At 38.7% G+C, this 11910-nt stretch overlaps 2 protein-coding genes across 3 annotated transcripts in view; one reads left to right on the forward strand and one right to left on the reverse strand.

Annotated features, from left to right (window-relative positions):
* Positions 1-65, forward strand: part of washc3 (WASH complex subunit 3) — a 5287-nt gene extending 5222 nt beyond the window's left edge. For both annotated transcript variants that reach the window (XM_072672493.1, XM_072672494.1), the window contains one exon: positions 1-65. This exon is cut by the window's left edge and continues 821 nt beyond it. The gene's annotated coding sequence lies outside the window, so the exon portion shown is untranslated.
* dram1 (DNA-damage regulated autophagy modulator 1) overlaps positions 1-8634 on the reverse strand; it is an 8755-nt gene extending 121 nt beyond the window's left edge. Inside the window, exons 1-7 of the mRNA XM_072672492.1 lie at positions 8239-8634; positions 7605-7672; positions 3275-3417; positions 2575-2752; positions 2178-2236; positions 901-993; positions 1-195 (exon numbers count right to left, since the gene is read on the reverse strand). The exon at positions 1-195 is cut by the window's left edge and continues 121 nt beyond it. Coding sequence (XP_072528593.1) covers positions 151-195; positions 901-993; positions 2178-2236; positions 2575-2752; positions 3275-3417; positions 7605-7672; positions 8239-8369 — 717 coding nt within the window. The 5' untranslated portion in view covers positions 8370-8634 and the 3' untranslated portion in view covers positions 1-150. The remainder of the gene's footprint in view (positions 196-900; positions 994-2177; positions 2237-2574; positions 2753-3274; positions 3418-7604; positions 7673-8238) is intronic.
* Positions 8635-11910: the final 3276 nt, after the last annotated feature.

The raw sequence follows: 11910 nt of genomic DNA on the forward strand, positions 1-11910 counted from the left end.
GTTCTTTCATCAGACTTTTGTGATTAAAAAATGTCTTATAAAAAATACAGATTGATTATAACAAACAGGTTTGGCTGTAAAATTCATATATATATTTAAAACAAAATCACACACAAATTGTCATCTCTCAGTCTTTGTGTAACGGTGCAGTCATGTAAACTCCTGTATTTCAACATGCACTCTCAGGGTGAACTGCTGTGGGGGCAAAAAAGAAGAAGATTCAGTCACATGCTATCATAACACCATGGTCACAGGCTTGCTCTAATGTTATTTTAGGGTCAAAGAAAAAAAGAAAACTAAACTAAGTGGAACTAGACAATAAAGGCCCCGAATGTATTTGGACATTGGTGCCATATCCCCCCAAAAATTGTAGTTGTTCGTGAGGAAGCAGAATGTCAAATCAAGTGGCATTTCTTTACAAAAAAACCCCACTCTAAGACTGTCTTTTTATTTTTGACAGAAGCTCACTGTTATTATAAGCTATAAAACAGCTTCCGCCATTGATATTTCTATATTCGTGCTTTACAGCAGTGGTTCCCAAATCACTCCTCAGGCAGACCTTTGTTCTATGTCAATAATGTTAACATTTATTGCGTTTGGCTGCTGCTCATATCCAGAGCGACTTACATTTGAATAATGTTACACAGGTACTCTTGCCCAAGGACTCTAATTGGTATAGTGTGGTGTTCCATTGTCTAGACTGTCTGTGGAGTCCCTATGGACAGAGTTGAGAAGCACTGCTTTATGATTTATATATATTTATATTTAGTTAGACATAAGTAGCCTAAAGATTGACAATGAGGTTTTTCAAAGGGTTTTTAAAGTGTCCAACAACATTTTGAGGTCACATGTATTGCTGTGTACTGGCATGATTGCTAGAAAATGGTTCTCTGAACTAACCTTGAACTCTCGTATAAATGTGAAGAAGAAGAAGACAAAACTGAAGGCCACCGTCCATTCGCTCACAGCACTCACCAAATGAAGCGTGTAATCCTAGAGACCAGAGTGACAAACATCAAATATCACATATGCACAGTCAAATCAGCTCCACTGACCAAAGAGCAGCACATTGTGGTTCTAAAATTACAGACTGTTGTCTGTCTGCTTCTTTGCATACTTTGTTAGCCCCCTTTCACCTTGTTCTTCAATGGTCAATGGTTTTTGGGTGGTGGGGCATGGCTTGGGATTCAAACTTGGAACCCCCAGGCCATAGTAGCTGGACAATTTGGAAAAATGTAATATCAAAATATTTAAAACAATTATTATTTATCGTCAATATTTCGTCATATAGACAAAATGGACCAACAGCGTAAAATAAAAACAAAAAAAAACTCAACTTCTATTCCATACTGATTTTGCTCAAAATATGCTTTTTCAATTAAACAAGACTGATTACACTCTTTGTAATGAAACTGGCAGTTTATCTGATATCGGATCGGGTATTACACACAAGATTTTTGCCCAGACCCAAAGATTTTACTTGGTCTACTCCTAAAATGAAGACAAACTTTTACTCTAAGCAGCTTTTGGAAAACTGGGTAACTGAGATTTAACAGATGGTGGATCTGGCTTAACCACCACAAAGCAGGTAGTATTTGGGAGGTGGGTCTTTCTCAGCACTGCAGCAATACTGACATGGTGGTGTGTTAATGTGTGTGTTGCGCTGGTACGAGTGGATCAGATACAGCAGTGCTGCTGGAGTTTTTAAACCCCTCAGTGTCACTGCTGGACTGAGAATAGTCCACAAACCAGAAATATCCATCCGACAGTGCCTGGTGGGCAGCGTGCTATGAGCACCAATGAAGGATTAGAGGATGACCAACACAAACTGTGCAGCAACAGATGAGCTTCTGTCTCTGATTTTACATCTAGAAGGTGGACCAACTAGGCAGGAATGTCTAACAGAGAGGACAGTGAGTGGAACACTCTGTTAGACACTCCAGCAGCACTGCTGTGGACAACAGTCTAGAATTATAGAAGTACAAAGTGCTCCTATATGGTAAAGCAGCTAGTATAATGAGTTCATTTCAAACCAGGGGTGTTCATAATGTTCTGATATGACTGTGTATATATTATTAATAATATATAATACATTTCTTCATTATTATGACTGTGAGAAAGGCGATGGATTCTTGTCAATCAGCCCATTCAGATGTGCTGAACTGAGTATACTGTACCTTGTCTTCTGTGTGCCAGTGCAGTTTGGTCGTTTTCACAATCCATGCACAAATAATAGCTTGAGAAATGTTAAAGAAAATGTATTGGCCCCGAAAAACATATCTGACCTGCAATAAGATGAAGCTTTGACAACAGTAACGTCTAATAATTGAAATTCTGTTATTTTGTTATTCATGGAAATTGGCAGACACACATCCAGAGTGATCTTTCTCCAGTTTAGAGGTAGGCAACTGCACTATAAGGACTCTTGATCAAGGACTGTTTAGTTGTAGTGTGTCGTGCCTACCTGGGCAGGGAACTGAACCCCAGTCTGCCACATGTAGGGCAGTGGTGCCATTTGCTATGCGAATAACTGTTTGCTTTTAAGCAGTAATAGAGTGATAAATAAAAGGATACTCGGAAATACCGCCACGAAGGCCACACAGGCGAAGATGGTGCGAATACAACACACACTCTTTGAAGCTCCGAAAGGATAAGCCTTATGTGAGATTACGGTCTGAAGGATGATGTAAATCACTCCAGACAGGAAGAAAACTAATGCCCCGACATCATGGACGATCATCATTTGCGTCTCCTACAAGAACACATTAGAGTAAACATGGATGTGAGTGTATTCATGATCAGACATTTGCTTTAAAAGAGGCAGGTTCCTCCACACCATAAAATAATACATCAAAACAGTTCCTCAAAAGCGGCATCGGCAGGCAGCCGACTCACTCTGGGGAAAGCGCCGGGTCCCCAGCTCCACCTTCACCTGCCTGCCAACATCCCTACTGGAGTATTGAGGGGAGATAGCACGGCAAATTGTGCTCTCTCTCTAACTCTGGCTGCTGATGGCAAAGCGGCATGGCTCGCTATTTAAGATCGCAACCCCCATGCCACAGTGGCAGCGCATTAAGATGACTGAGCCATTCGGAGCCCAGAGATTGCTTTTTTAATATTGTAATTGAATACTTTTGGCCTTTTACTTTGAACTTTTAGTAGAAATACAGTACAGATAGAACAGTACAGATGATATTTTTACCCAGACACAAAGAGCTTTTAGAAAATTCTATTTTCTCTTTAGAAAAGGCTATCTTAGTGGATGGGGACATACCTGAAACGTAGCGACAATACACATGCCCAAACAAGAAATAACGGCAAAAGCGAAAGCAGTCTTGTTGAGACCAGGAGAAACTCCACCTGTTTTCTCATTCAGTCGCTCCAGAAATTTATACCTGGCAAACATGGTGGCAAAGCCTAGAAAAAAATGAAGTGGGATATGAAATATCTTTTTTAAATCAAATCCACGTCCAATCTACTGTAGAATAGCTGAAACACCAACACATACAAACACAAACATCAGCTGAATTCTGTATTGCAGTAATGCAACAATTTCACATTCAAAAACCACTGTGTTGTTCATGGACTAATCGTAGACTTGCTGGTTGGGTTGGTGCTGTTTGCCAACCGTACTCTACTGTTGTCTAACTACTCTACCTAGTTTGTTGCAGTTATTATTCTATGTGTTCTATCATATTGTCCATTTCGCATACCTAACAACACCCCCTGACCAAGGTCAAAGCACTATAATGTGTCGGCATACTGACTTAAATGACTTTACGAGTGAGTAAACCACCCATAATTTGTTACTTTGACTATACTGTAAGGTATGTATGCAGTTTTATGCAAAATTATATGTTTTGCAAAATTGCAACTTTACAGGAGGAGGAAAAAAATGTTCAACCTTTCAATGGAAGTCAATGTAAAATATTTTACTCCAAGTAATCTGAAACCTTATTGGGTGATTCATTCAATTTATATCAAAAATGAATGGAATGGAGATTTTTTTTATAATGGGTAAAAAAAAATATTTGATTTTTTTTTCTCATTAATTATCAAGATAATCATCTCATATCAAGATAATAATTCTCCAAGCTAATTATCTCAAGATAATCTCAAAATAGTGCCTCAGATATGATTGTGTAATCCTTCCTCTGACAGTCTGTTGCATTTTCTGGCACAATATGACAATGTCTGTTGGTGAGCACTGAAACACTGTCTTTGTAATTAATTATCTTGAGAGAAATATCTTGGGATAATTATCTTAGGATATTTGTTAATTAATTATTAAAAAATGCTTTTTTGTGAGACAGTGATGACAGTAATTAACATATATAAATATGAAATTGAAAAATGTAACCAAAAATGTAACGTGTCCTACAGTGGTGCCACAACAGTCTCCATAGTGAGAATTCATGTGTTCTGATGATGTATCTTGTAGGTGTGAGGAACTTTTGAAAGCCAGTTTGAGTTCTGAAGATCTTTGCATTCCCTCTAGCTGATAACTGCAGAATATCATATTTGTAATGATGAGCCTCTACATCAGTGGCTATGCTAGCAGATGGACTAGCTTAATCATCACAGGGAGATTCCCTATGGCAAACAGGAGGTTGATGGATGCAGTGCTGCACAACAGAACATTACATATCACGTGCAATAACATACTGTATTAAATGGTATGAATGCTTCTTTCATTAAAACTCCCATGTTGTGCTTCTACTCACTGGCCATTTTATGAGCTCCACCTGCTATGTAGTTGACTATAGCCTATCTTTGTCAGGCACATTTCATCATGCAGCCCTTGACTCCATTCATTTTTAGTCAGTTTCTCATCACAGGCCAGGGTCACTGTTGATTAGTTATTATTTGGGTGGTGAGACTGACATGGTGTGGTACAATATGTACAAGTGTACCAAGCATGTAGGCGTAGCTGGGCTTTTTCACACCTGCTAGATTGCAAGTAACCCACCACCAAAAAATATCTAGCCAAGAGCAGCTCTGTGGTCGGAAACTGAACACTGACGAAAGGCAGGAGGATGCTTAAAACAAACAGTGTGTAGCACAGTTCGACGGTCTCTAACTCTAAAACTCAAAAAGCAAGAAGGCATGCGTTTGCAACAGTACAGCCCTAAAACTGCATATGACAAATTTGTGTATGTTACGAAAAGGCCTTTAGTGGTTTAGGTTTCAATTCTTTAGCTGGCGTTTGAGGTTTAGTCTCTTAGCCCTGCAGGTCTGGGCTTACTTTGTAACTGCCTGAATTCCAGCTGGGTCACAAAGAGGAGATTTTGTTTCATTTTCTACAGAAAGAGAAGTGAGAGTGCAACAGAAATTCCATAATTACATAAGAGCGCCCCTCCAACACTTAGGGGTTAGACAAATAACAAAATGAAAATAAATAAGCTGTCATGTGTCATTTCCCAACACCCATGGAGATCAGGTGATGGAAAGGGGTTTCCTTAACTTGTCAGATGTTAGGTTCTCACTACTATAGCTATGCAGAAATGGTAAAACTTCTGTAATATAGCTTTTTGCAAAGTAAAGTAAATTAGGTACAAATCAATAGCGTGATGTAAACAAAAACATGTGATAAAACAATTATTTATATATAGACTGAAACCAAAGCTTTCTTGAAATTGTTGCCAATTGGCCTTTAATAAGTTTAGGTATTGACTAAAATTAAATTGATTTCAATATATTGTCAGTAAGCTGAAATCAGTGTCATTTTAGTCAATTCTTAAACTTCTTAATGGCCATTTTTATTATATATATCACGATTGTATTATGTGTCCAAAGTGGGATCACTCAACAGGGAGTGTCATGATGATAATGCAAGCTAGCTGTAATCTTGCACTAGGTTTTTTACTATTACTGGAAGTCCAGCCTACAAACAGCCATTCGAAGCTTTTAACAGCCATCCGGCCATCCAAACTTTCTTTACTGTTTTTGTTGCAGGATAACAGTGGCTCCTTCTGTAAAACACAGAATCTGAGGCCTGTCTCTGCACATTTCTGAAGAAACAAAGGTGTTAACTTAGTCTAAATTATTATGACAATACTATCATTTGCAATGAATAAAAAACAAACAAACACTTTATTAAATTACAAAGGAATGCAGAATAGAAGCATTTCCAGACTTCTGGACCTAACCTGTTTTTAGATACACAGATGAGCCAAAACATTTTTTTTATAACACTGTTTATCCTGTATTAACGATGCCAGTGAAAATTTAGGCTGTATGTTAGACTGTAGTGAAAAGAAAAGCGTGAAGACCTGAGCAAATCTGAAAAGGGCCAAATCGTTATGGACAGTTGACTGGGTTTGACCATCTCCAAAACAGCAAGGCTTGCGGGGTACTCCCTGGTTTAGTAGTAAGTACCTACCAACAGTGGTGGAGAGAGGGACATAGCATGAACCAGCAACAGGGTTTGGCTCATCAATGTACAAGATCAGTAAAGGCTATCCTGTCTGAGAGGATTTAATGGTAGTTAAGGAATTTAATGGTAGTTAAAGAAGGAATGTGTCACTACCCTGCTGCCAGAGTGCCCATGCTAAACTCTGTCCACTGTCAAAGGTAGTCACAGTGATACCACTCACCCCGTGGCACTTTCTCAGGCCTTGTAAAGTGAGCAGTTTTTGTGGGAGGCAGACGGCCATCAGGTCATAATATATTGGTGGCATTTTGGTGCAAAACTTTGATGCAAGGTTTTTGCCGCCGTCACGCAAAGACTTTGCATCTGCATTTTTATGGGAATCTCGCAGTTCTTCCTTACATTGTGTGAAAATGTCATGAGGAATAGACCAATAGCTCCAAAATGACTTTGAATACATACACACACACACACACACACACATATATATATAATTGACTAAACCCATTATTACATTATTTCTATACCCATGTTATTACATTTGTTATTTTAGACACAGTCATATGAACCCCTTAAACAGCCCTTAGACCCAGCAGTGGGCTGAAAGTGTTATTACAAACTTCTATTACCAAAGAATAGCCCTACCAGATTCTACTGAAGTCCTTGCATTTACTGAGTAATACACCTTAGAGTAATTAAGGGGTTGACATGGCATAAGTCACTTAATAAATGTATAAAAGACATCATAGCAAAACTAGACAAGTTTACAAGATTCTTTTTGAAATACTAACACTATGACTCAAGTCGTAGCAGGAAAGTGTAAGTCAAAAAGTGGAAATCCATTGTCCTGAAACGGTTTTGCATATAAACTTCCTGTAGACAGCTTTTACTTTTGTTCCTCTCTTTTTTACCTCTCATGCAAGAGAACGCCGTCGGTTTAAAGGGATTTTCAACACCGAGGCGATCCAGCAGAGAACTACACTGTGAATACGGGAACCCAGCAGACATTGATTTGAACTGTTGCTATTGTTGAATGTGCAGTAGATGGAATATCTGTCATTATTTACAGTAAATGAAACGTACAGATATGGGAAATACTTATTCTAGTGGTACCAAAATAAAGTAAGCAGGTTGATCATTTAGCTGTGCGTGGTTTGAATAGCTCTGTGGGTAAAGTGTGTAGTGAAAGCACTAGAAAAGACTATGTATGGAATGGCACACAACTCCCTCCTACCTGCAAAGGCTGTGATTGTTGACATCAGGCCAAATATGCAGCTCTCTGGAGGCCTGGCCCCAGTATCACTGAAAAACAACACAGCAGCTTTTTCACCACTTACTGAAGTAAGACTAACAGCAGACACTCTGTCTCTATTAAAGCATATCCATCATGTACATGCAGTCCACTCTCTGCTCTGTCCTTTAGTGGCTGCTTTCCAGGTTTTGATGACTAGCCTCCTACACATAAACGTCCACACGTGTCCTGGAAAGAGCTTTGCGTTTCCACTTTTCAAAGTTTTACTTTTCTAAGTTTCTTTCAGACTCTTTCATCCACATCTGCAGCCTGGGCTGGCAAGATCAAGCCGTTTTAGACAATGGATCGTACAGTGGGTGGCAGCGTAGACTGCACGCCAGACATGCAAGAGTGTTCATGCTAAAACGAAACTAAAGGAGCGCACGACCAAAGTGCTGTATAAACAGTCAGTGCACACGACTGCATTGTGCAGTGGTTAAAATGAGAATAGCCCCTGTGTAGAGGAGGCGATTGCCCCGGCCTTGATTGCTCCTTCGAGCTCATTCAGCTTCGACGTGCTCTACCCATCCCAGACGAGTCGCTTCCCTTCCCCTGTAAGAGAAGCTGGACTGCTTACCTTATGTACGGGAAGATCACATCGACATCTCGACGGTACAGTGCGATCAGATAGTTCACTATAAAAGTGCTTGATGACCAAACGACCAAAAACGTTGGTAAGAAGCAAAGTCCTTCCAGAAACCAAACCATCGTGCTTTAGGTGTATCTGCATCACCACAACGCCACAGTTGCGCTAAAGCTGACCAAGGAAGATGCTCATGTGGTCTGAGCTGCCATTGTCTGTGATCAGCCCCAGTAAACTAACTGCGACTCTGACTAACCTGGCTCTTAAAAGTTCGCGGGTCACGTGTTCACCAGGGACTTCAGCTTCAAGCGTCTCTTCCTCATTGTGTTTCCCAGCAGCTCTTTACCGTTAGCCCGGGCTGCAGGCTGCGATCACCAGTGCGGTCGTGTCTGCCTTGCTTTCACTCTCCTTTTTCCCTTTTTCCATGAGTTCTCACGAAGAGGCTGAGGATTTTACTAAGCAATGACTGCTGGATATTCTACGCCCTGCCTTCCCAGAAACGCTCCTCTGCTGTACTCGATCGTTACAGTCCTACTTTAGTAGAGGTGTCTGATCAGAGATTATATTATAGTTATCTTTAAGAACTCCACTTTCCTTATTTACTAATAATCAGAACAACATTATAGTTAGTAATCATTAGAATTCAGCTATAGCTAGCTTAAACTACCGAGTTTCACTGGCGTTTGTAGTAGTTGGAATTCTGTTATAGTCAGCAGTGATTAGACTGACATTATAGTTAACAGTGAATACAATTACATAAAGATGGTAGTGGTTCAGATTTTGTTAGCATTAGTAATAGTTACATTTTATTATAGTTCAATTCCATAAAAGTTGGTGGTGATTACAATGTTATTATAGCTAGTAATAGTTCAATTCTATTATAGCTAGTAATAGTTCAATTCCATAAAAGTTGGTGGTGATTACAATTTTATTATAGCTAGTAATAGTTCAATTCCATAAAAGTTGGTAGTGATCCAAATTTTATTATCGTTAGTAATAGTTACATTTTATTATTGTTAGTAATAGTTCAATTCCATAAAAGTTGGTGGTGATTACAATTTTATTATCGCTAGTAATAGTTAAATTTTATTATTGTTAGTAATAGTTAAATTCCATAAAAGTTGGTGGTGATTACAATTTTATTATAGCTAGTAATAGTTAAATTCCATAAAAGTTGGTAGTGGTTAAAATTCTATTATAGCTAGTAAAATTAAAATTCCAAATTTTATTATTGTTAGTAATAGTTACATTCCATTAGAGTTGGTGATGATTCAAATTGTATTATCGCTAGTAATATTTAAATTTTATTATCACTTGTAATAGTTAAATTCCATGAAAGTTGGTAGTGGTTCAAATTCTGTTATCACTAGTAATAGTTCAATTCTGTTATAGCTAGTAATAGTTAAATTCCATAGAGTTGGTAGTGGTTCCAATTATTATTATCACTAGTAAAATGTTTATTCTATTATAGCTAGTAATAGTTAAATTCCATAATAATTGTAAAGGGTAGTTTAAATTGTATTATCGCTAGTAATAGCTAATTTCTATTATAGCTAGTAATAGTTCAATTCCATAAAAGTTGGTAGTGGTTCAAATTTGTAGCGCTAGTAATAGTTACATTTTATTATCACTAATATTAGTTAAATTCTAACATAGCTAGTTTTAGTTAAATTACAGAAAGTTGGTAGTGGTTCAAATTCTATTATAGTTACAAACACCCAATGAGCCAAGGTAACATCACTGATGATGTGTCTAAGTTGCACCGAGAGGTGTACTAAAACCAGTTGTGATTAGAATACCATTACAGTTATAAATCTAGATGATCACAATAGATTGCAACGATTCCATCTCTATGCAGGACGTATCTGTACACTGTGTTCAGAGTAGTACCACTTATTCAGTATTCAAAAAAAAAAATGATTTAGAAAAAGTTATTTTAATGCAGATACATCAGAGACAATGACAATACAACGCTATGACAGCATAAGGTTTCCTGCTTCAATACTACCCCAAGGTAAAGAAGACATTAGCATGATGTCATAGGGTTCACCAAGGTTCAAGAGTACAAGGGCCAGGGAACAAGTTATTAAGTACATAAAGTACATTAAGTACATAAAAAGACCTGTAGAACATTCACAGATGGCCATTAACCTAAATGATTGGAAGAGGGAAATAAGGGGAGAAAACGGAACTGTTTATGATCCAGCATAACTTCATCTATAAAGCACAAAGGAAGTCGTGCCATGGCTGTGGTATAGTTGGCTTTCTTTGTCTAGTTCTCTTGTCTTATTGATTATGTAACTGCCAGTAGCAGCAGGGTGAATTCTGAAGTTCACAGAATATGATCAGCTGCTTAGATCTAACCAAAAGCCTCAAAATCCAGGAAATGCAGCGTCACGGCACATCAGAATCACCTGAAACATTGCTGCAAATACGGAGTTTTTAGATGACATAAACAGCAGTTTCACTTTCTGAAGATAATGAAACAAGCAAAAGAATGCACAAAAAACTGGAAACGACTAGAAACCCAAAGACTTCAGACAAAGGATTTGCAAAAATGACAAAGCTTATCAAGTTATATATGGCAGTTGCAAATTATGTTTATTGTTAAAATCTACAAACTTTTAACTGTTTGCAATAAACCAATCAAACAAGACCAATTAAAAAATCTCAATGCAACTAATAGAACAAGTGCTTTCTCCACATTCAATGCTAAATGCCACTTTTAATGACTACTACAGCCTCAGTTATTAGTCTACAATTATAACTTTTGCTGTTATGACCTGCTGCAAAACAGCACACAGAAGCACAGCCAGACTCCAGCTTCTAGCAGCATTCCTGAGGAGTCTTTGCCCATTCCTCATGGCCAATGACCTTTAGTTCAATAGTATTCTTGGCTTTTTGTGCTGCAACCGTCTTCTTCAAATTCCACCATAGATTTTCTATGGGGTTCAAGTTGTGCGACTGTAACGGCCACTCCAGAATCTTCCAGGACTTCTTCTGAAACCAAGCCTTGGTGGACTTTGAGGTATGCTGGAGATCATTATCCTGTTGGAAAATCCAATGACGCCCAAGTTTCAGCTTCCTCACAGAAGGCATGGAGTTTTGTCCTAGGGTTTCCTTTATTGAATCCATTCTGCCCTCCACATGCTGCAGGTTTCCAGCAGCGGCAGAGGAAGCAAAGCAGCCACAGAGAATCACCTAGCCACCACCACACTTCACTGTAGGCAGGGTGTCCATTGGCTTGAAAAGTTCCAGTTTCATCGCTCCACAGAACAGAATCTTCTTAAGCAACTTCCGTGGCTTATTTATCTGATTTTGAGTGCATTGGAGATGGCATTCCCTGGGCATAGATACCATCAGTGTCTAGTATGCACCTTACTGAACAAACAGGTCTTTGCATGTCTTTTGCAGCCACTTGAGGGTTTTTGACCACCTGCCTCCTCAGGAATCTGGTGGCAGTCTTTCTGCCACATCCAGGAAGTGTAGCCAGTATTCCTTTAACTTGAACTTCCGAACTGTATACTAAGGAACATTCAGTGCCGTTGCTTTCTTTCTGTATCCTTTTCTTTTTTTGATCCCTTCTCTGAACATTCTCTTGACTTATTTCTAACATGTGTCACAGTCATCAAACCCCAAGCCAGTCCAGGATTTGCTGTGTTTTAT

Source organism: Salminus brasiliensis, chromosome 2 (genome assembly GCF_030463535.1).
Source record: "Salminus brasiliensis chromosome 2, fSalBra1.hap2, whole genome shotgun sequence".
Classification (NCBI taxonomy): Eukaryota; Metazoa; Chordata; class Actinopteri; order Characiformes; family Bryconidae; genus Salminus; species Salminus brasiliensis.